General features: G+C 44.2%; 1 protein-coding gene across 1 annotated transcript in view; it reads left to right on the top strand.

The window, feature by feature from the left end:
* Positions 1 to 3,305: 3,305 nt before the first annotated feature.
* Positions 3,306 to 21,802, top strand: part of ZSWIM6 (zinc finger SWIM-type containing 6) — a 117,090-nt gene continuing 98,593 nt past the window's right edge. Inside the window, exon 1 of the mRNA XM_082497001.1 lies at positions 3,306 to 3,828. Coding sequence (XP_082353127.1) covers positions 3,321 to 3,828 — 508 coding nt within the window. The 5' untranslated portion in view covers positions 3,306 to 3,320. The remainder of the gene's footprint in view (positions 3,829 to 21,802) is intronic.

Here is a 21,802-nt window from a genome sequence, read left to right as displayed (position 1 = left end):
ATTATGTGCAGGAACTTAACCAAGTCTAGGATGCTGTTTTGCAGCCATTCCTTCCTCTCCGCCTAACTCTGGCATACAGACCTCCCAAAACTGTGAGGCAGAAAAAGAGGAAAGGAATGCTCATCTCAGCAGGTCTTTCCACAAGAAGAACATACACTGAAAGAAAAACTAACTAGAAATTAAAATCCAGTTCGGCTATGGCTTTAACACATTTTAATTTCTTCCCTGAAGTTAACACATCTTCCCATTTGCTTTCAGAAAGTTAAAGGAACTCAAGGGGCAACACTGTCAGGACAAAGGAACTTCAGTCTCAGATGACAATTTGCAAGCCATTATGGTGCTACACCAGTGCAGCAGGAGCCCAAGGAGAAGTACACCTGGTGCTCATGGCGGAATGTCAAGAGCAAAGATGCCACTACCACTTCAGGGGCTCTCTAGTTCAGAAAAAAAAAAGTTTCACCAGCACCCTGTATAGCTATTAATATTCATAGACTTAATGGGAAGCAACTATTCCTGCTGAGTGGTAGATGGATGAAAGAGGTGGATCTATGGGCTTTCCTGCCTGCTGTTCTCTGGGATTTCTTAAGCATATTTAATAATTTCTGCCCAGATATGAAAAGACAGAAGAATGACTAAGTTGAGTTAACTGACACATTGGCTGCTTCTGCTTATTATGGATGTTTTCTTGTTCCTTGCCATTCCTCTCACTCTTCTTATTTCTCAATTTTTACTGTAAAGTTTCTTTACTATGACAGGAAGAATTCTTCCAGTGGCATCAGTGTGTTATTTTTATTGCAGCAGGTGGCTAAGATCTGGTAAAGAACAGCCATTACCCAATTTAGAAGAGCATTTTTACTGGCTCACTCGACACTTGTTTAAAACAGAAATAGTGCTAGCACAACATAGAAGAAAGGTTGCTTCGAGATGTGAACAATTATTAGAAAGAGTGATGGGGCAAAACCTAAATATAATTTTCCTTTGCTGTCATACACATGCAATCGTGAAGTCTTTCTTTTTTACCTTCTACATATTCCATTTCTCTGCTCTCAGAAATACTGAAATCAATTACTACATCCTCATCTCTGGCCTGTAGCATTCAGGCTCCCCAACAGCTCCAAAATTTAGCTGGAGTTAAGTTTATAAGCTCAGTATATCACTTGTAAAATATATGCCTAAAATGAGGAAGAAGTCAGTTAATGTCCCAGCGAGGTATCTGTGGACTTATGAAACTGGCACATCAAGAGTAACCATTTCGTGCTGTCTATGCTAAGAAGCACAAGCACCAGTTTATACTAGTTTCTTACCCAAAAGGTAGCTCTCATGATCCCAATGAAAAAGAACTTGCAAGAACATAGTTTAGGCACTGCCTGTAGTCTCCAGTTTAAAATCCTTGCTTAAAAACCATCAGTCACGAGCAATTGACAGCAGAAAAAAGGCAAAAAGAAGGTCTATACCTAGTCGTAAAATAATTCTCTGTGAAATTTCAAAACAGCGCTACTGCCGAAGAGCTTAGCGGCATATAAAAAAAGCCAATACTTGCAGATTCTAAACCATCTTCAGGTTTCTGCTGGTCTGTCTTTAAAAGCCAAAGCCAGCGAGTCTGACGGGGTTCATTCAATTTCCCACCCATTTTTAATGGAAAAGGCAGTTTCCGCAAAGCTCTCCAATACCCCACTCAGAAAATAAGCTGTTGTTCCAGCCTGGGGGTTCGGTGGGAGCAGAAAGTAGCCGTCAAGTTTCAAACCTGCTTCGTACCCCCCGAGACTTTTCGCGGCGTTCCCGGAGGAAGCCGGGCACCTCCCCGATGACGTCTTGCGTTGCATCATGGAAAATGTAGTCCAGCTGGGTAAACCAGCCGACCCGCGCGGAGCCACCAGGGCGCCCCAATCACGGCTGCCGCATTCTTCGCTGTGCGAGCAAGTGCCGTCCACCCTAAAATCCCGGACGGGCGGATAAGGATCGCTTTCAACTGCCAGTGGCCAAAAACGCCATTTCCGAGATAATTAACGATTAATTAATAATAATAATAGAAAAAATGTCGACTGTTCTGAAACGAGACGTCAAGGTGTCTCTCCATAGGGAAGACGGTGCCGGCTGCACTGGCTACCCCCCATCCCTGTGGCGTACTATTTTCATAATATTTTTAATTAGCGGCGCGGCTGCTAATCAGGGCCAGGACACCCCCCGCCGCAAGCAGAGGTAGCACGGGGTCTGTACCCCTGGTGCCCTCAGCCAGTTCATTTAATCATTTTATTTTATTTTTTTTACAGTAAGGCTATTTAATTTGAGGAGCAGGTACGATTACGAATGGCACGGGGTTTTTGTATTTTCTTTTTTAAATGGAGACAGAACAAAATAAAGAGCCATCGTTCCTCCCTCACGGCTTGCTAAACATTAACCGGAACAGATGGCCACCACCGGCCCCGCCACGGAGCCCTCACCCACCACCCCACCAGCCCCCCAACCCGCCCCCGGGCGAGCGCGACGCCTCCATTCCGCTGCGCTTCACTCACCGCCGCTCCTGTGGCCACCAACCCCCTCACTTTGGGCTACCGGAGCCCTTCCATAGCCGGACCATCTGCGAAGCCAACCGGGACCTGGAACCGGGGAAGAAGCGAGGGGGAACGGGGGATGCCTACCCGCCCGCGGCGCGCGCGCAGGTCCCCCCGCCCACGCAGCTCAGCGGCCGCTGTTACCGTATTCCCTCTAATAGAGGGGAAATGTTTGGGTTTTTTTTGTGAGGGGCGTGCGCGCCTCTCTGAGGTTACCTCACGGGTGTGTTGTGGGCACACGTAGGGGCATCCACCGCGGCTCCCGCCTCTGCAGCAGGAGCCCAGGCCCCTTCCCTCTCCCTCCGGTGTGGACGCCCTCCTACCCGCCGCTCTCCCCGCCCGCCGGCTTTCCCAGCAGAGGTGACCGGGGTTGAGGCCACCGGCGGCCCCGCCCCCGCATTCCATTCCCTAGATGGGCGGCAGAGAGAGAGGGGGCGCCGCCGGCCACGCCCCTCCTTCGCCCCCCTCCCCCTTTTTCCCGCGAGGCGCTCGCGTGACATCAGCGCGAGGGGAGGTATGAGCGCGCGCGCCACCGCCCCTCACCCCCACCGGCGCGCGAGCCTTCCTCGGGCCTTTCTATTTACGTTTGTGGCGGCGATTTGCATAAGGCACCGCCCCGCGCTGTTGGCGAAGCGTCCGGCTCCGCCCCCGAATCCATATAAGGGCAAAAGGGGCGTGTCCAGAGGGGGCTCGCGGCCGGTCGTTGCCTTCCTGGAGCCGTTTATAGGGTACAGCCACTTCCGCTGTCTGCTTAGAAGCGGCGCGATCATGGCGGAGCGCGGTCACCTCCCACCCGCCGCCAAGCGCCTCTGCTGCAGACCCGGCTATGGCTCGGGGTGCAGGCCGGGCCAGCGGGCGGGCGGCGCCGGACCTGGCAGCGGGGCGCTCTGCGCCGGACCTTCCTCCGCAGCTGCCGCCGCCGCCCTGGGGCTGCTGCCGTTGGGCAAGACCCAGAGCCCCGAGTCCCTGCTGGACATCGCGGCTCGCAAGGTGGCGGAGAAGTGGCCCTTCCAGCGGGTGGAGGAACGGTTCGAGAGGATTCCGGAGCCGGTGCAGCGCAGGATCGTCTACTGGTCCTTCCCCCGCAGCGAGAGGGAGATCTGCATGTACTCCTCCTTCAACACCGGCGCCGAGGACCCCGCCGCCGCCGCCGCCGGGGGGGCCGCCACGGCGCCCAGCGGGGCAGCGGACGCTGCCGCCGACGAGAACCGCCTGCCCTTCCGCAGGGGCATCGCTCTGCTCGATGGCGGCTGCGTCGATAACGTCCTGCAAGTCGGTGAGTCACCGGCCGGGGCCGCGCTCCGTAGCCGGGTAGGGCGCCGCCGGCCTCCCTCCGCCGCCAACGCGGGTCTCCCCTTGCATGTCACCCGCCTGCCATCCGGGGAGCCGCCTCCCGCCTGCCCTCCCTCGCCGGCCGCAGCCTCCCCCGGCAGCCCCGGAGGGGAACGGTGTGTGTGTGTGTGTGTGGGGGGGGGGGGGTCGTGTCCGGGGTAACGCGGGCGGGGAGCTCTCCCCCGCGGCCCGGCTTGTACGAGCCCTTCGCTCCCCGGCTGTAATGCGGGACGGGCAACTTCCTCCGCCGGTCTCCTCCCCTTCGCACCCGGGACACGCAGTAACTCCCTCGCTCCGTGACACGGCCACGGGCGGGCCGCCCCCCCTTTCCCCCGCCTGTCCCTTTAACTCCCCCCCTCCTTCGCTGCACCGCGCCGTGCCCGCTCCCGGTAATCCAGCCCGTGTAATCCCGTTTGGCTCTGCCCCCTCCCAGCGCCCACCCCCGGTAATCCGGGTCATCGCTTTACCCCGAGCCACAATAGCGAGGAGATGCCGCCCCCCCCCCCCCCCCCCATCCCGGGGGGACCGCCGGTGGAAATGAATCAGCAGAAGGGCGGCCGGCGGGGGAAGGAGACGGGGGCGGGGGGGGCGGGATGCGCCGCCGTCCAAAATAAAGACATAAAAGCGGTGTGAGACCCCGGCGGCGGGTGTGCGGGGGGGGGTATCCACGAACAAAGGCATTTCTAGGGCAGCGTCGGCGGCGAGCCGGAGGGAGGGGGCGCGATCCTCTCCGCCTGGGGGTGTGTGTGTTTGGGGGAGGTTTGGTTCGTGACAAGGGGGGGGGGGGGGGGGGGGAGCGCTGCTCTTCCTCCTCCTGGAACAATACCACCACCCCCTCTTCATCCTCCCCCCCCTCAGTCCCCGCCGCCTGCCGCTGCTCTTCACCCGCTGCGGGCGCCCCTGGTTAACTCCTCCCTGACTGTGTTTAAAGGGCTTCAGAGGTGGGTACCCCCCACGTTTTTTGTGTGTGTGGGGGTGTCTGCCGGGGGGCGGTTCCCCCCCAAATGGGGGGCGGCTCCCCCCCGGCAGACACACCCCCACCCCCCCGGGCCGGTGGGTGATGCTCTTTGTGCGACCCGGCCACTTTGTTCTCATTTTCGTGTTTATTTGCGTGGTATTTTTTTTCCCCTCAGTTTTCTGTCGCTTCCCCTCCTCCTCCTCCCCCGAAAAGGGGAAGCCAAACAAAAGAGGCTGCCGATCGCCTTTTGTTAGCGGCGGCGGCTCGGCGTGAGGGGGGGGACGCCGGGATTCCCCCCCTTTCCCCCAAAAAACCTCGGTCCTGCCCACTGTGGGTTTGACTTGGCGGGCAGCTTGCAGACGTGCCACCAATTCTTTTTCCCTGAAGGGAAGCCGTGTCCCTTCTCCTAGGCTCAGTGCCCTTCCCTTCTGCCTAGGGGGAGTTCAATCTTTTTTTTTTTTTTTTTTTATCTAATTAACTTTCTTATAAGTTTCATCTTTTGGCTTTCTCTTTCCAAAGGTCTGAGGCGCATCTGTGGTTCCTCAGGAGTGGCAAAACCAGAAGTAGGGCTTTTCTAGATTGGTTGGCAGTGCTGAGATTATTTTTTTCTTTCCTTTTTGCTTGCACTTGATTCTGTTTGCAAGCGATGAGGAATGACAGGAGTGCACATAGGGAGGGTTTCTTGGCTGATTACATTTAAGCCAGGAATTCACTGTGAAAATAAAGCCAAGGGGTGATAAATAAAAGATGCAATCTTCTCTAGGAGACAGACACCCAGCGTGGGCTTTGCTTCACTTGCTTTCAGGAGTGGAATAGGCCTCAGTGAGTAGTTGTGAAACAAAAAAAGTAACTTTTTGTATGGCTTCAAGGGGGGGGGGGGCATTGAGTAATGTTGGCAAAGGTCAATGTGAAGAAAGAAAATATGCATAAATACAACTGAAGTGTTGACTGCTGCTTCTGGAGCCCTTAAACACATTCCAGACAAATGCTATACCTGCTGTTGAAAATACATTTTCTTTGGCGTTTTGCATTTTTTTTTTTATTTTTCCAACCTTATGTGAGCCTCCTTTGGAAGGCTGTGCAAAAATAGTAGTGGGAACTGGTGATATGAAACATGTCAGTTGTTCTGAGAGGCCTTTGGCTTGCCTGCTGAGGGAGTTGTGGAGCACTTGGGTAGGCTGGGTCCTGCTGTAGGAAAGTTCTTGTGTAATTTGGGTAGGTAGCTGTGTCATTAGGGTTGTCTCTTGCTGGCAAGATATTCATTGTAAAGAAGAAAGGTGCAACTGTGAAAGCCAATTCAACTGGAGTGAGTTATATTGGGTGGAGAATGGAATTGGTTCCATATAATGTGGCTGAATATGTAGCATTGAGGAAAACTTAACGTTGTGTTTATGTAAGTGCATGTTTAGTGACCATATAAATGTGAACTTATGTTCTTTGCAGTATGAGTAATGGAAACTCTGTAAATGTTTACTATTGTACTATGGAAAAGTGCAGTTATTGGACAAAGTACATTTTATTGCATATCAATTCTAACAGCCTTGTAACACTAAGTATTACTATAAACAGGGAATGCAGGATTTGATTTCTGAGGGAGGCACATAAATTTCAGTTCAGTGCTAGTTAAATGGAACTACTTGCTTCTGAATTTTACATTACTTTTTTTTCAGTCTGGCCCTGAATAAACATTCAGGTATTTTTATCATGGCAACTCATTTCAAGCGGGAGAATTTCAAAAACCTTGTGTCTACACTCTGCTAAAAATCTTCATGTCATCTTGCTTTGTGCTGCCCGCAACTTCATCTCATGAGCGTGGTGAAAAGAAAATCCGAAATAAAAGGAAGATGACACATTCGTGATACACACAAATATTGTTCTTAATGAAGCAGTAAAGTTGTCTGCTAGCCTATTTTGAAGTTGAATGATACTGTCCTAGCATAATAATTAGCATCACTTAATTTTGATTTTTCTCCAATGTAGGCTTCAAAATTCCATTTGCTTCTAATTTATTGATGTTTTTATAGCTTTTTGATATGTTTCAATTAGACATGAAGAATTTTCTTTTTTAGTTTAATTAAAAAAATACAGAATGCAGGCTCCTAAAGCAGACCTTTTCAGCTGCGTAAAACAGAGCTTTCCTACCATGCATGTTTTTCACTTATTTCAAACCAAGTATTTTTAGTAAAAATTAGAGTCTAAATATGAAAGCACTTTGAGTAAATACAACAATCTGGAATGAAAATTAGAAATTGACTGTGTTTGATTTGGCCAAATTTGTGAAGATGCCAGGAGTAAGCAGCCAGTTTTAGATGGTGAAGTGTATATTTGGTTTCTGAGGTTAGTCCTGAATTAGTATACAGTACTGTATTGTCGTCACAGCTGTGGCTGTCAAGGTTGGGAAGAGGTGTGATCCCTCAATAGCACAGCTGACCTGGCGGGAGTCCTTAATGCAGCTATTCTAGGAGAAGGAAAAAAAAAAAAAAACCCAACCAAACACAAAAACCTCTGCTGGTATGACTCTTCTTGCTTGGGGAAAGATGGAGACTGCCTTTGCTGTACTGCTGTAAAGCTCAGCTTTGCTGCTGTAGCTGCATCCACATTAGAAGTACCTGAAGTGGTTTTTTTGGTATGTCATATAAGTACTCCTAGAGTCCATCTGTAATTTGAGGTCGGTTTGCCTTTGTTGCATAGACCCTGCTTGCTCATACAGGCCTTCCTTTAAGGTGTTACAGTACTTTCCACGGCAACATGAGGCTGTGTGTAATCATGGTAGTCATGCCTCTTAGGTATGAATGGCAAGGGAGTGAGTTGGAGGGAAGAGGCTCCTAAAGAAGAAAAATAATGTAAAGAATTAATTGACTGGCATTTAGCACAGCTCTAGAACTTAATGTTAATATTGTGAGCTAGAAAACTGTCTTGTCTGTGAAAGAGGGTTCAGCTGAACAGCACCATCAGTGTGGAGCTGCAGACTCGTTTTTCTGAAGCCCCTCGGTGATATGTGATCAGAGGCATGTAACCAAAATACTTTTGAGAGGAGGAAAAAAAAAAAAGTAACATTTCTCAAGTATAAGATAGTGGTTGGGGCTCCCTGGGTGTTTCTTTTGTTGATTTTTAAATGAAGTTAAAGACTTGCGATTTTTTCCAATTTTCTTTTAGTGAGAAGTATTTATCTTCTGACTCAGAGGTGCTTTTATCTATTGTTACAGCTGATTATTCCCCCCCTTTCCATTTTTTTTTTCTTTTTGAACATGAGCTAAAAGTTGCTGATTGCTTTCAAAACCAGGAGAAGCCATTTTTTTGCCAGGAGGAAGAAAAAGCTTTACGTGACCACGTCGGGAATTGCCATATGAAATTCAGGTGGAATGTGTATTGTAGTCAGCAAATTTCAGATCTTTTTAATGGATTATGAGTCTAGTTAATAATTTTTTGTTCTTTCTAGCCATCTTTACTCAAAATAATGTGAAATTGTGCAGCAAGTAAAACAAATGTAATTTCTCATCTTTCAAGGTTTAGTTGTTTGAGTGCCAACAGTATAATGTGAAACTCCTTTCTGTTGATAAAACCACATCAAGTATTTTATTAGCAAAGCTAGCACAAATGTTTTTGAGCTGTGAGTTGAAATGCGCCTTTTAGCAGACGTGATGATCTTCACTGATGCACGCAATATATATCCAATTGTTGATTAAACCTGTAGGACACATGGATTTAGTAAAACTTTTAGTGCAAGTAATACTAAGGTGACAAAACGAAGGCTGTCATTTGTGCAGATGCAAGCACTGTGCTTTATGTTAACTTGTTGGTGTCTTCTGATACCATATTGTCCTGGTATGCGTAGTGACCTTTTTCCAAGGGGAAAAGGTTGTGTTAGACTCTGCCTGTTTGAGGAAGAGAAGGTTATCTGCTGACATTACAAAGCAACAGCCGTGGTTTCTTCTGCAGTCAGCCTGATGTTGGGCTTTGGTTAGGAATGTGTGAGTAAAACAAGTAATCCAGAATTTGTTAATACAATATTGTGGTAGGGGGGTAAACAAATGATGTCTGAATTTTTACTGGGCTTTCTTGACTTGGTTCCAAGACTACTAGAGTCTTGTGAAAATATCTTCTTTGACTCCAGTTTCAGTTTGCTTTAAGAAATAACTACCAGTATTTCCAAGTGGCAGAACAGAAACAAGTAAACTCATTTTTAGATATTTCTTCCTGAAAGGGAGACATCTGAATGTGTTCCAATTTCCTTGTTAGATTTGGAATGCAGTACATTACTTAGGGAACGCACAAACTATTTTCAGTGTGTGTGCTCTGATGTACTATCCCTTGACCTTGAATAATTTCTTTGGAAACCCTAAAGAAAAAAAAAAGGGTGAAGAAAAAGAAGTAAAAAAGCTTTCTTTCAAGACGAGATCACTAAATGTGGAAAACTTTATAAAGCGCCTCCTGCCTTTTTTCAGTCTTTCTAAAAATACCTAATCTGGATTTCAAGAGAAAGCAAGCATTTTAGAGTGATTTCAAGGTATGAAAATAAAACTTCATAATGTCTTTCTATGTAATTATAAGTGATAGAATAAATGTAATAGGACAGTGTCAGTACTGCTGACACTGAATGGTAAATCACTTCCCATCACAGTTTTTAAAACAAGGAATCTTCTTTTATAGAAAAGTTATATATGGGGTTGACCTAACAGATTTTTTTCATTGTTTGTTTTAGGTCAGTTTTCATAGCATCATATGTTTCTCATGTTTCATTTTTCCCCTCACTTTGAGGCTTGCCTCACTTCCAAGAAAAAAAAATCTCATTTTCCAAGCTTGCTTTCCGTTATAGAAAGTGATTCTATCTCTGTATATGATTAGATGTTTTGGTATGTAGCAATTCTTGAAATTGAGCCAGTTGTCATGCCAGCAACTGATGCCTGCGCATGCTCTCTCTCTCTCTCTCTCTCTCTCTCTCTCTCTCTCTCTCTCTCTCTCTCTCTCTCTCTCTCCCTGTACTCTAACTTTCAGAGATGAACAATTAATTAAAAACAAAATCTGTATGTGAGGGTAGACTGGAACTATTTAAAAGTCAGCAGACAAACTGGTTTCCTTAAAAATCAGTGGCTAGTTGCTGTGTTTTGCCGTATCACTTGCTTTTTTTTCAATGAACCTGTTAAAATTGAACCCTTACCTGATACTGCAGTAAAGTTCTAATTTAAGAAAAACCTAAACACCTGCTTTGAGTGAAAAGAAGTATATTAGCACATACAGCAGTTCTTAGTGGTGAAGGATAAAGTATGTAAGACAGCATGCTGTAAGCTACATCTGCATGGGTTCAGTTTTAATGTCACCAGCTGTCTAGGTAATCTAGTTATGTCAAGAGAAATTGTGAAGTTTTATAGTAGTGTAACAAAACAAATGCAAAGTTACAGTAGTCTAGGAGTGCAGGAATAGGAATAGTATAGGAATGACATCCCTTGACTTGCTTTCTCTTTTTAGCTGGTTTTCTGTGGGGCTTAGGTGGTAGAATTTACTTAATCTTTAAAAAGAAAAAACAAAAAACAACCCCCAAACCCAACAACAGTGAAAAACCAAACAACAAAAAAAAAGGGGGGGGGGGGAGGGGGGAAGGACCACACTATTTTAACTGACAAAAGCTATCCTAATTTATGAATATGCTGTCTGTGACGGGAACTAATTTGAAATTTTAAAAAGCTTTCATGTGCAACAAGAGTACAGATTTAATGTAAATTCTGATTGTCTGGAATGCAGTCAGCCTGACAGCATGTGAATACTTGAGTACTGTCCAACAACTGCACTTGTTCTGGGAGATCTATCTCCTTGAACTTCCAGTTTTTCCTCTTGGTTTACTATCTAAGAGTACCTGTGTGAAATGCTTTTCTCAGCATGGATATGTATGCAGCCCTTGACATGGCTTCATAACCTTCTGTGACCTGGATCACTAGAGATGTCGGCTGGTACTGTACGCTGGTTTGCATTCTCCTTCTAGCTACATGCCAATTACCATGATTTATGTAATGCCCTTGCAGTGCATTACCCTACTGTCCTCTGATAAAGCAGCAATATGCATCCAGTCTTTGTTGCTTTGGCGCTTCTATTGAAGACCAGGATGTCTAGAAAACTTGTGATGTAAGTCACTATCTTAAAATAGTTTTTTCTGACTTAATTCTGCAAACGTGCAAACAGAGCAGAGGAGTGTAGCCTTCTAATAGTAACTACAGTGTAGAAATTCCTTTGTGGTTAAGTCAGAACTGATAAAAGGTCTGCTGTAGGAGCTGAGCAGTCTTACAAAAGCCTTTTTCTGGTTTGACACAGTTCATTATCAACTGGAGTGTCTCCTAGTGTGGGCTTTTTACCAACACTATTAAACCCTTCTGAAAAATAAAAAACATTGTGAAAGAGGGGAATCTTTAACACTGTTTGAAGTATATCTTAAGGTAATGATGATGTGCACCATCACACACTTTAAGAAGGAGACTGTAATCTTTTTTATTTTTTAATTTTTTTTTTTTACTCTAACCCCCTACTCCTTGTTGCAAGTGAGTGCACTTGACAGTCTTGAAATATCTGGAAACTTTTGCTTTGGAAATGCATGAGCAATGGCTGAGAAGGTCTGGCGTTAGCTGGAAGGATGCAGTAAAACCTGACAGTAAGTTTAAATTCTCACTAATAGAGCTAGTTGATCAGATAAATCAGAAGCTCATTTACTGAATTAATGTGCTAAAAATTCAGGTGACTTACTTTTTGTCCTGCTTTATTTAACAAACTGCCTGTTTACATAAGTCATCTTTCATTGTTAATTGGTGTCAGACCTTTAATCCCTTATGGGATTGTTGGGAAAAAAAAAGAGGAGAAAATGGCATAATAGGAAGAAATTTCACAGAAGTAGGTGTTAATATATATATATTTGTGTCTTTTGGACAGAAAGTTAGTTGCATTCAAGCGATCATTTTAAAGGCTGGGAAAATCAAATGTTGTATAGCTGTATGACTTCTAAGAAATCAGACACTTTGTACGCATGCCAAGTTTAACTGCTAACTGGTTACTGACAGCCAGTAGTAATACAAATACAGTGCAGGAACTGTGCAGGAATTGTGCAGCTGACTACAATATTTAACTTATACTGACTAATGAAATAAAGAACATTCCACCATTGGGGCACTTAAAATTGGATAAACTGTTTTATAAAGTGTAAGACAAATTCACAATCTATAATAGAGGATTGAGTTTGCATGTATTCTAATTATTTTAGTATTTTTAAACTTGTATTAAAAGCAAGATTTCAGGTTTTAAAGGCTTTTACCAGCACTGTCTCTCTCGGATTTGTTTCTTTATGGTTAAAGTTTGATTCTTTTCTTATTTTATACTAGTGGCCTGCCTTCTCACTGCATAGCAGTGTTCAGCTATGTGTGCAAGGCATAGTGACAGCACAAACTCTATTCAGCAAATCAGCTTCTAGCTTTTACCCTTGTCAAGAGCAGCTGGTGGGCTTTATTAGTAGTATTTAATTTCTACATTCAGCTTTGATATTTTGACTGACCTAAGGTTCATAGAGCACCGATCCATATTCAGCAATTAACAATGAGATTGATAGTACATTTATGGAAAGTATAAATAAATGCAGGTAGTGTGGTCTTCAGGGTTTTGTGTGGTTGGTCATGTTTGCTACTTATCTGCAGCTCTGGCTATGAAAGGACGGCAGATAAAATGTGTTAAGAGTTCATTAACAAATACATCTACAGATAATCTTCCAGGAATCTTCTGGAAAACCTGAGCGAATCAGTGAAGCTGAGTGGAGAACCTTACAGTAAACTGTTGACTACTTGCACAGCAGTTGCCTTAAGGAAACACTTTGCTTCTCCTGTTTGTGGAATACAATGCACTGCTTCGGCAGGGTGAAAAGTAGCCTTAGTAAAACACTCGTTTGCACATTTACAGAGCTGGCCTCAGTGACCACATTAAGTATGGCTTGTGCTTCTTCAAGACAAATCTGCTGAGTCTGCTTATTTTAAAAGTTCAAGAACAGGGAAAAAATCGATAGTCCAAATGAATTGTTCAATATATTAGCCAAAAGAAGGAAACCTGGAACGCTTTTATTCTGAAATACTGTGTTATGACCAATGACAACTGGGACAATTGGCTGTGTTGCTGCAGTTGTAAATGCAAAAGGAGTCTCCGTTCCTCCATTGATTTAGATTGTAAACTGAAACCTTGCAAACTGACTACAATTAGTGTCTTGGGGATAAAATATCAAGTCCATTATATTCTGTGTCTGGATTTAGTTTAGCTATGTTACACAGAAGCATGAAGTTTCTATTTTGCTGCTTCTAGAGCAGAAGGATGAGGTTGAATTTAGTTAAAAATTTTGGAAGCAGCACACCACTTGGTTTTACTGACAGTTTGCAGTGATCAAACTTTACATTGTCACGTCTCCTGGCAATAATTTACAGGCTTGGTTTCTAGGTAGTTATGTAGATGATAAATATAAGTGGCTGTTTGGTGGCAGGAAAGAAGTGTTTATGAGTAAACAAGAGTTTGGCTCATTGAATAAGATGTACTTGAAGAGAAAAGAGGTAGTAAAATGTTGAGCTGACCTTTATAGATGAGAGGCTAGGAAGAGAAGTGGGGAAGTGGTGATGCCTGAGACAAGGTAGAGGTCAAAGATCTCAGTAGATCCCTGAAGAGGTCTATTTAAGGAGGATATAGTCAGAATGCTTGCTCTATGTGGTCTACTTTCAATCAATATTAGGGAGAGCATGGAAGCTGATAGATTCTTTCCTACAAAATGAAACAAAACTTTCAAAATGGAAAGCAGGTTGGTGAACTGCAACTTAGCTGTCCTGTAGCTTTTGAAACTGTAAAATATGTTTAAATTTATGAAGTGGGTGTTTTCTCACTCTCTTTTTTTTTTTTTTTTCCAACCTTATGTCCCAATTTCAATTTTATAAATAAGATGTATCTGATGCATAAAGGAAATGCTCTGTTTATCAGAAAGAGCTGAATTTCTATTTATTTGAAAGGTGTTTGTCAGATTGTACTTTATCAGTAGCAGAAGCTATTTACGTTGGGTCATGGTGGAGGCTCCAGTTTTACAGTGGTAAAATGAAACCATTGACTTTTTATACAATTGTTTGAAACAGATTTATTCATAGAATTAAATATGCATCGATTAGATCATGGAATATAACGGAATTTCTTTCACAGTAGGCCATAGTCAGATTGTGGTTTAATTCCCCTCAACAGGAAATAAATGGCTTAATTTTAAAGCACTGTATATTCCAGTGTTGACCTGGGAATAAGGGTATGGGGTGCAGTGAGGAAAGATAAGAACCTGGTGTAGAGTGATGCACAGCTTTATTAGGTACTTTTGTTAGACAAAGGTAGGAAATAGGAAGGGGAAAGAGGAAGAGAACTGATGGAGCTTCTACAGTGGTGATCAGAAGGATTTGGGATGTTTTTCCTCTGGATGAGGCCATGTGGAAGACAAACGTGATGTTGGTAGGGGTAGAAGATAAATGATAAAGATTGGAAATGTAGAACAAATGCAAGCATTGTAATCTCAGTAGTGAAGAGATCCAATGTTTTGTTGGGTTTAAAAGGAAGGACTTGTATATGCACAAGAGGGGCATAGGGGACAAGGAAGGATGCTGATGTGGTCAGAAAACTGAATGCTTCCAGTGTGTAGAGTAAGCTTGAAAGGAGCAAGATGGTGGTAAGATCAAAGCTGCTACTTCCTGATTACTCAAAGTGTGAAATGATAGCTAGTGAAATGTTAGACTGGATGAATGGAAAGAGATGTGAATCATGGGCATGCACTTCAGTGAATCCTGCCTGTTATGAGGTCCATCTTCCCCTCCCTCCTTGAATAACAAAAGGAAGTTAAGAAGTAGAGATAAAGTGTTGAGAAAGGAGGAAGCAGAGGAGGATGACTGCGCAATGAGACACTTTGCTGTGATTTTAGGAAGTAAATGGAAAACCACAAAAGCAAGTAAAGGTCAAAAGTTCTAGGAGAGGAATCATCGATTTATATAAGTGCTAAAAGGTAAAGGAATCCAAATCCTGAAACACATCCAGAGAACATCTCCACTGGAGACCTTGGCGAGACACATCCTAGTGTGATGCACTGTGCTGGAACCAGCAAAGGCCCAATGGCAGAACCACATTCCAGGCAAGGGCCTTGGCGTACTCAGTGACTTAGCCATGGGAGCAAGAAGATGGTGAGGTGGCATTGCGATATAATACAGGCACCTCGGGCAAAAGTTAATGGTGAGTGGGGTGGGTGAGTCAGCAACACAAGAGTGCAAAAATAAGTCAATGTATTAGCCTAGCATGCGTGTGGCTTGGTTGTTAGGCATGGGGGGGTGGTGTATCTGGAGCTGTGTTTTGGGCTAGGCAGCCTGGGAGGGATAGCATTGCATTCAACCTTGGTGAGGAAATGAACGTCCTCTGCCTGGGGATGGGAGAGTGTGGTGTGAACGAGTAAGACAAAGTCAGAGCAGATCCACCTGTATTGCAGCTGATGCTGGGTTGAAGTGCCAGAAGTAGTGGGGTGGGTACGTTTGCAGGGTGGGCTGGGGGTGGGAATACTGTGGAGGTGGCCTGCAATTCAATCTTCTGTCAGTAGCTGGGTACAAATAGGGCGAGTTGCCAGCAGCACATTCAGCGCAGGCTGGAGGGACCTTTGGTGGGCTCATCCCCCTCAGGTGCCCTCATGTCGTGCGCCTGGCACTGAGCACCACCTCCTCCACAGGTAAAGGAGGCCTTTGGAGGCCACAGGCTTTTGGTCAGTTTGCTTTCCTGCAGGAATTAACACGGTGGTTGTGAGGTTTGTTAGCAGCATGTGCTGTAGGTATCTAACAGCAGTGTCCAGTGGTGGTTACAGCTCATTAGCCCTAATGCACATGTGCTGGTGCAGTGATAGAGGGCCTCCATTAGCTTGAGCGGTGCATGTTGGCTGTTCAGAGGCTTTTGCCCCGGCCCGCAGAACTCGGGCTGTGTCGCAAAGGCAGTGTGCCGATCAAGGCCGAGACCAGTAGTCTACAGTCTTCATAAATATGGGTTTAGAGCTCAAATACAAGCCTGATATCTATCTTCTTTCTAAGGCTGGCAACCTAAGGTTGCCTGACAAAGATTATAAATGACAAAGGCCATAAACCTTTACTCTGAGAGAAGTTGAAACTATATTTCCAGTTACAATTTAGCAGCGTTATCACTCTTTCCCCTCCCTTTTTCTAGGGAGTGGGTGCATTCCTGGTTGACCAAGCCCGCTGCCCTCAGGAGAGCTGCTGATACAGCAGTGCAGCGTGGCTGTGAGTGCCGCAGTCCTCCGAGAGCCCATTCCAGCAGACTTTCTTCCTCTTGTCACTCAGTGAACTCCTCCAAGGACAGACTATGCAACAGGCCTATCAAAATAAATGTTTTCCATTGTGAAATACTCTAGTCATGAATATGGTAAATGAAATAACTGACTCATTTGCTGTGCCATGACTCATTTACTGCTGTGTGCCTCATTGTGTAACTCTTATAAGCACAGCAATGCACATTTTCTGTTTTAAACTTGTATTTTGGAAAGGTTTTTTGTGACTGTCATTTGCAAACTTCACCCACTGTGTGTTATTCATTCTGAAGTTATATGGTTACTTTAGGCTGACATAAATGCAGGCTGCTGTCAAAGGGACACTGCAGTTCTCAAGCTTGCAGCTTGTGGAGCTGCTTGGTGAGCCAGAGAACTGGCTTGCTTGTGAATTCAGATCTTGCTGGGTGAGTTCTACCTGGTTTATTGGCTTAGAAAATGGTACTGTTGACTCCAGGGAGAGGAGATTGCAAGAGGGGGGCACTGGGAAGGGCAGGGTGCCTTTATGCATCTGTCACACTTAGACTGGCTTAAAGCTTTCATGAAGCTGCTGCCTGGAGGAAGGAGGTGGCTGCTGTGTTTGGGAATTCACCTGTAGCAAAAAGCAGCTTGCTCATTCCAGGGACAGCAGTATGGGCCTTTCCTGAGCCCAGTTTGTGTGTTGGGCCTGTAGGAGTGAGCTGTCTTCTACATCTCCTCATCTGCAGTGTTCTTTGTGATAAAACCTTGGCCAAGTGATGAGTACCCCTCTGACACTTTGCTGGTGGTTAAAAGAAAGCCAGACAAATATTTACTTTAAGAATACAGGAAAGGGGAAGGAAATACCTAACTATTTACTGCAATCACACATGTTCACCTTTCGTATCTGTATAGCTATTGCAAAAGGTGCTTTTGCCTTCAAAGTTTCTTTCCTCTTTGGAGACTGTGCTGAGCTTCAGCATACTTAAGTGTGACACCAACTTTCGAGGCAATTTTTCTGCTTGTTATGCAGTTTGACCAAATAATGTGTTCTGTGTTTATTCATAGCTTTTGACTGAAGTTGCTAATGTAAGTGTTCACAGCTTTTTGTCTGGTTAGGCCTGCTGAGCCAACATAGCTAAGAATGAGCTGGAGTTTCCTCTTTGCTGCTTGGACTTTGTTCTGTTGCCACTCAACACTGGAGGCTGCAGGGTCATGGTGGTATAGCAGAGACTTCATTTGTCTTGTGTGGTCTTTTATTGGTAGTAGTGCCTGAGAAGGAAATGATGGAGCATAGCTTGGAGATCTCAAGCTGAGTTTGCAGGGCTGGGATGTGCGGGGGGGGGAGGGGTGTTATGATAGGACCTCTATTGCTTGCGAACTGAGTACTTTCGATACGGACCACATAGAGCCTGAAATAGCTTTGTGGGGTTCTGGTATCATTACTGCTTCCCCAAGTAGAACAGCAATTGAGCAGAATGCTGGTGCTTTTGCATCACTTGCTTAGTGTGGAAACTAAATGACAGACAGCTGCTCCAGTAAGTGAGGCATATCTACTGAAATGATCTGTTTTCAGGACTCAAAGCTGATGTGTGATCTATTCCAGATGGACTTAACTAATGCAGATCTAAGCTTGCCCATAACTGGTGGAGAGAGTGCATTGGAAGCCCTGTTGCACACTTCACTGTGCGAATGAGTCCATTTTCAGGGCAGAAATGGCTTTCCTTTGCCATAAAAGAGAGATTTCATGGGGTTTTATGTGGGCGTGTCTGGGAGAGGATGCTTTGGCTTTCTCAACTGCATGTACTGGGGGAGATTAAAGCTTATTACTGGCTCGCTTTCAACAGTAGCTTGCCTCAATGAGGAAGGCTTGATCTGGGTTGCTCACTTCCTAGAGCCCTCCTGTGGGTCTGCCTAGATGATTGTGGCTGTCGGAGCCTTTAAGGCATGCATGCGCAAGAGACCAGGTCTTTAAGTTGCACAGAGATTGAGCAGGGTACCTTACCTCTCTTGGTTGTCTTCTGCTGGAAGGCAGCCTGCATGACTTCCAACCTAGTGTCTAGTTCCTTCCTAACCTCTGCAGGTGGTGTTTATTATACATGTTTATCCAGGCTCCTAAACGAAATATTTATTTGAGGAGGTAAAGGTACTTAGTCTGATATCTTTCCTGCTCCATTGCCGCACTGCTAACAGTTGTACGAAATTAGATGACTCCTTTCTGTCAAATCATGTTTTAGGCTGATCACAGGTATTTAATGTGATACTTCTGTAAAATGACAATGATTTCTGCAAGCCAGGTTTGTTGAAGTACCAGCTTGAACTCTTGTCCGCTTAGGAGAATGAAGAGAGTTGGGTATATCAGTCCTTCAATTTCTGTCCCAATTAATGTGGTTTCATGGCTGTCTTCCTTTTTACCCCCTCCTATACCCTTACTTCCTCTTTACTATTATGAAGACAAAGTCTATGATTCTATGAAATACAGTCGGGGAAACTGGCTGTTCAGAACAGAGTATTGAGCTATACACGGTGTTGTTGCTCACATGAAGCTAACAAACAGAAAAAAGAACAATCCCCATGAGTAATGCAGGAGGTTCTTTAAACACAGTCAAATAAAACAAAAGTATTCAGCTTTGAAGCTTTGCTGAGCTATATTCAGCATAAGAAGTACTATCCCAGGATGGATGAAAGCTTATGGGACCTGAGTGGGGGAAGACAAGAGCAATGCATGTAGGCTTCTTAATCTTCATTAAATTCTTAACCTATTTCATCTGTTATAGGTGGATGCGTGTATTTTAGTCACTAAATTTGCACAAATTCAAGATTGTGACACAGATTTGGGTTAGTCTAGAAGAAGTATTTTAAGTCACATTTTATTTATAACTGAGTATGTTTTGTCTTTAATCTGGGGAAAAGTTTTTTTTGCCTCAGTGAAAAAGCATTATTTTATTGGAAAGGCACTGAAAACAGGATTAAAAACCTGGGATTTTTGTACACTGCAGTTGAGTGAGCTTCCTCAAACCTGCTGAACTTAAAAGTTACTGGGATTGAGGTTTCTTAATGAAACAGACAGCTCAGAGTGGATGTTCTCATCCCAACTCTGGAGTTGAGTGAAAAACAGTCTACCACCAAAACCCAAAAGAACGTACCTAGCTCTTTACATACAGATTTGCTCACAAGTTCAGAATTTTGCAGAACTGGTTCTGGAATCCTGACTTGCACTTGCCATCCTTGCAAAAGCCCTCCAGAAGCATTACGTAAATAGCTTCACACCAGCTGGAGGTGAGAATGCTGCCTGTGGGTGCATGGCCAGAAGCTGCTGCTCGTCAGTTGCTTGCTGTAATTTCCTCTCTTTAGACCTTTATCTTGCACCTTCCTGAACGACAGCTGACTGCTTTCCACTGAGGGGTAAAGTCCTGTGGATTACTTTCCAGTCACTGTTGGGAGGCTGTCCACAGGGCAATTTCTGTGGAGCAATGAATGTGCCACCAGCTGTGCCTTTGCCTAGTTTTTGTTGCTGCAGCAGGTGTGAAGTTATACAAGGTTGTTTGACCTAGTAGAGAAGTCTAAGACAACTCTTGGATTTTAAATTTTAGTGAGATGAGGAAGAGGTTATACTGGGTTCAGATAACTACTACTACTAGAACTGTTCATGTAGTGTTATCCACTTTGGTGCTATTTGGATTTGAGCTGGAGTTCCTGTCAGTTATGCTGTGCATATGGCAGGTTTAGTTCATCTAGTAATCTCTTTAAATGTATCCATCTTTAAAGTTAAAATTGTGGGCAAACTAGGAGCTGGGACTCATGATACTACTTCTACTGCATGCTTTCTACTAAATGCATCCCAGAAGAACTTAGTGTGTACAGTGACTTGATGGGCTGCCATCAAGTTGAATCTGTTACAGATTCGTGATGCAGGTACTGGATCTGTTTTAGCTCGCAGTACTTGGGCAGAAACAACAGGCACAAAATAGACTAGTCTGAGTATTTAAGAGGTGCCCTTTAATGGTATCTTCCCAAGAATAGTACTGCACCAGGTAATAAGGCAAATAAAAGATGTTTTGTGCAGAATGACTGAAGCCTTGGCTATTGGGAGGCCTGAGAAAGAACATGGTTCACTCGAATCTTGTATGAAACTTGCTGTCAGATAGGAGTGGCTATTCCTGACTTAGACCATTGTGAACACTTAGTAAATCGAGAAATTAAAAGCAGTGTGTCTGTTTAGGAAATACCGGCATCCTTATAAGAAGGAAAAATCTATACTGAATGGTGAAGTATGGTGAATATATGGGTCTGCACTGAGCTTCTCATTAAGCTTCATGATGATTTCAGTTTATTTCCTTCTCTTCCTCCCCCTGCCCACGTAGCAGTGGTGAGAAGGAAAGACGACGGCAAACCTGAACCCCATGCTGTTTATTATGAAGAGAAAGTTGAAATTTAAACCACGTTTGTAAGCAGAATGTAACATTGACCTCATTAGATGCAATGGTTGTGAACCTTTTGAAATCCTTCAGCTCTTAATTGCTAAAAACTTGAAGTACACTCCTGACAATTGCAAACTTTTTAATATCTTCCTGCATTCTGGTTGTTCTGAATACAATTTGGCACGTCTTGATTAAGCCTGCTTTAATTTGATGCATACAGAGACAGTGAACAGAACACAAAGGAGAAACCTCAGCTGAAACTTGGAATAGCTTCACTCAACCTGGTCACTTAGGTGTCTGTTTCCTCAGAAGATGGGATAAAGCATGTGTGCTGTATCTTGGTCATCATTTAAAGTTTATACCCAAAATAAAATACCAAATTGGGATCTATATCATAATTGGCAAGGTATTTTAGAGAGAAAAACATAGCAGGTGAAGGGAAACTGTAGCTTTTAACCAGTTTGCTGAAAGTTACAAAATTCTTGAGCATTCCTGGAAAGGCAGAATAACTTCTTTCTTCTGTTGACAGTGTTCAGAGGTGATATACATCTACACTGTTAGATTTATATTGGCCTGCCTAGTGTTTCACTTAAAGCAGGAACGGGAGCTGTAGGAAAACCTTCATTAACCCTGTATGCTGATTATGACTGCTGTTTCTCTTGCATTTCACATTAGCCGTTAGCAGGGGGATAGCCTGGTTTTGGCACTCTGAGGTTAATTACATTTACCATGCTGTATACACAAACTAATTTTGAAGGCTCATACAAAATAGATGTGAGAAGGAGGAGAAAAAATCTCTCAGAATATATTGAAGTGCTTATGTGTTTTATAGACTTTCTTCCACTGTAAACTCAGAAACTACTTGCCAGCTTTCATTTTCTGCCAGGGGTAATAGGTTTTCCGTACATCCACAGCTGTTTATTGTGTGAACAGCTGACAAAAGCTCAGGCTTTCAGGGGTAAGGTGAGCTGGCCTCTGGGTAGAACAAAGACCTTTAGTAGGGAGGAAAGGCTTTTTTCTCCAGAAGCACAAGTGTAAAGGCAGCTGGCAGCATAAGTGCAAATCGGAAACATATCTGGAAACTTAATTCCCATGATGTGATGTTACTGAAGCACAAGGATTTATTTTTATCTTATTGTCTTTAAGGATGTCAATATTTAGCAAATAAAACTGTATGCTTTTGTATGCTGCTTTATGGATTGTAAAATATGCTGCAATGCACAGAGAATAATTCTGTTAA

Source organism: Vanellus vanellus, assembly GCF_965231255.1.
Source record: "Vanellus vanellus genome assembly, chromosome: Z".
In the NCBI taxonomy this organism is placed as follows: Eukaryota; Metazoa; Chordata; class Aves; order Charadriiformes; family Charadriidae; genus Vanellus; species Vanellus vanellus.
Note: the sequence above shows the minus strand (reverse complement) of the source record. Positions and strands in the feature narration are given on the sequence as shown.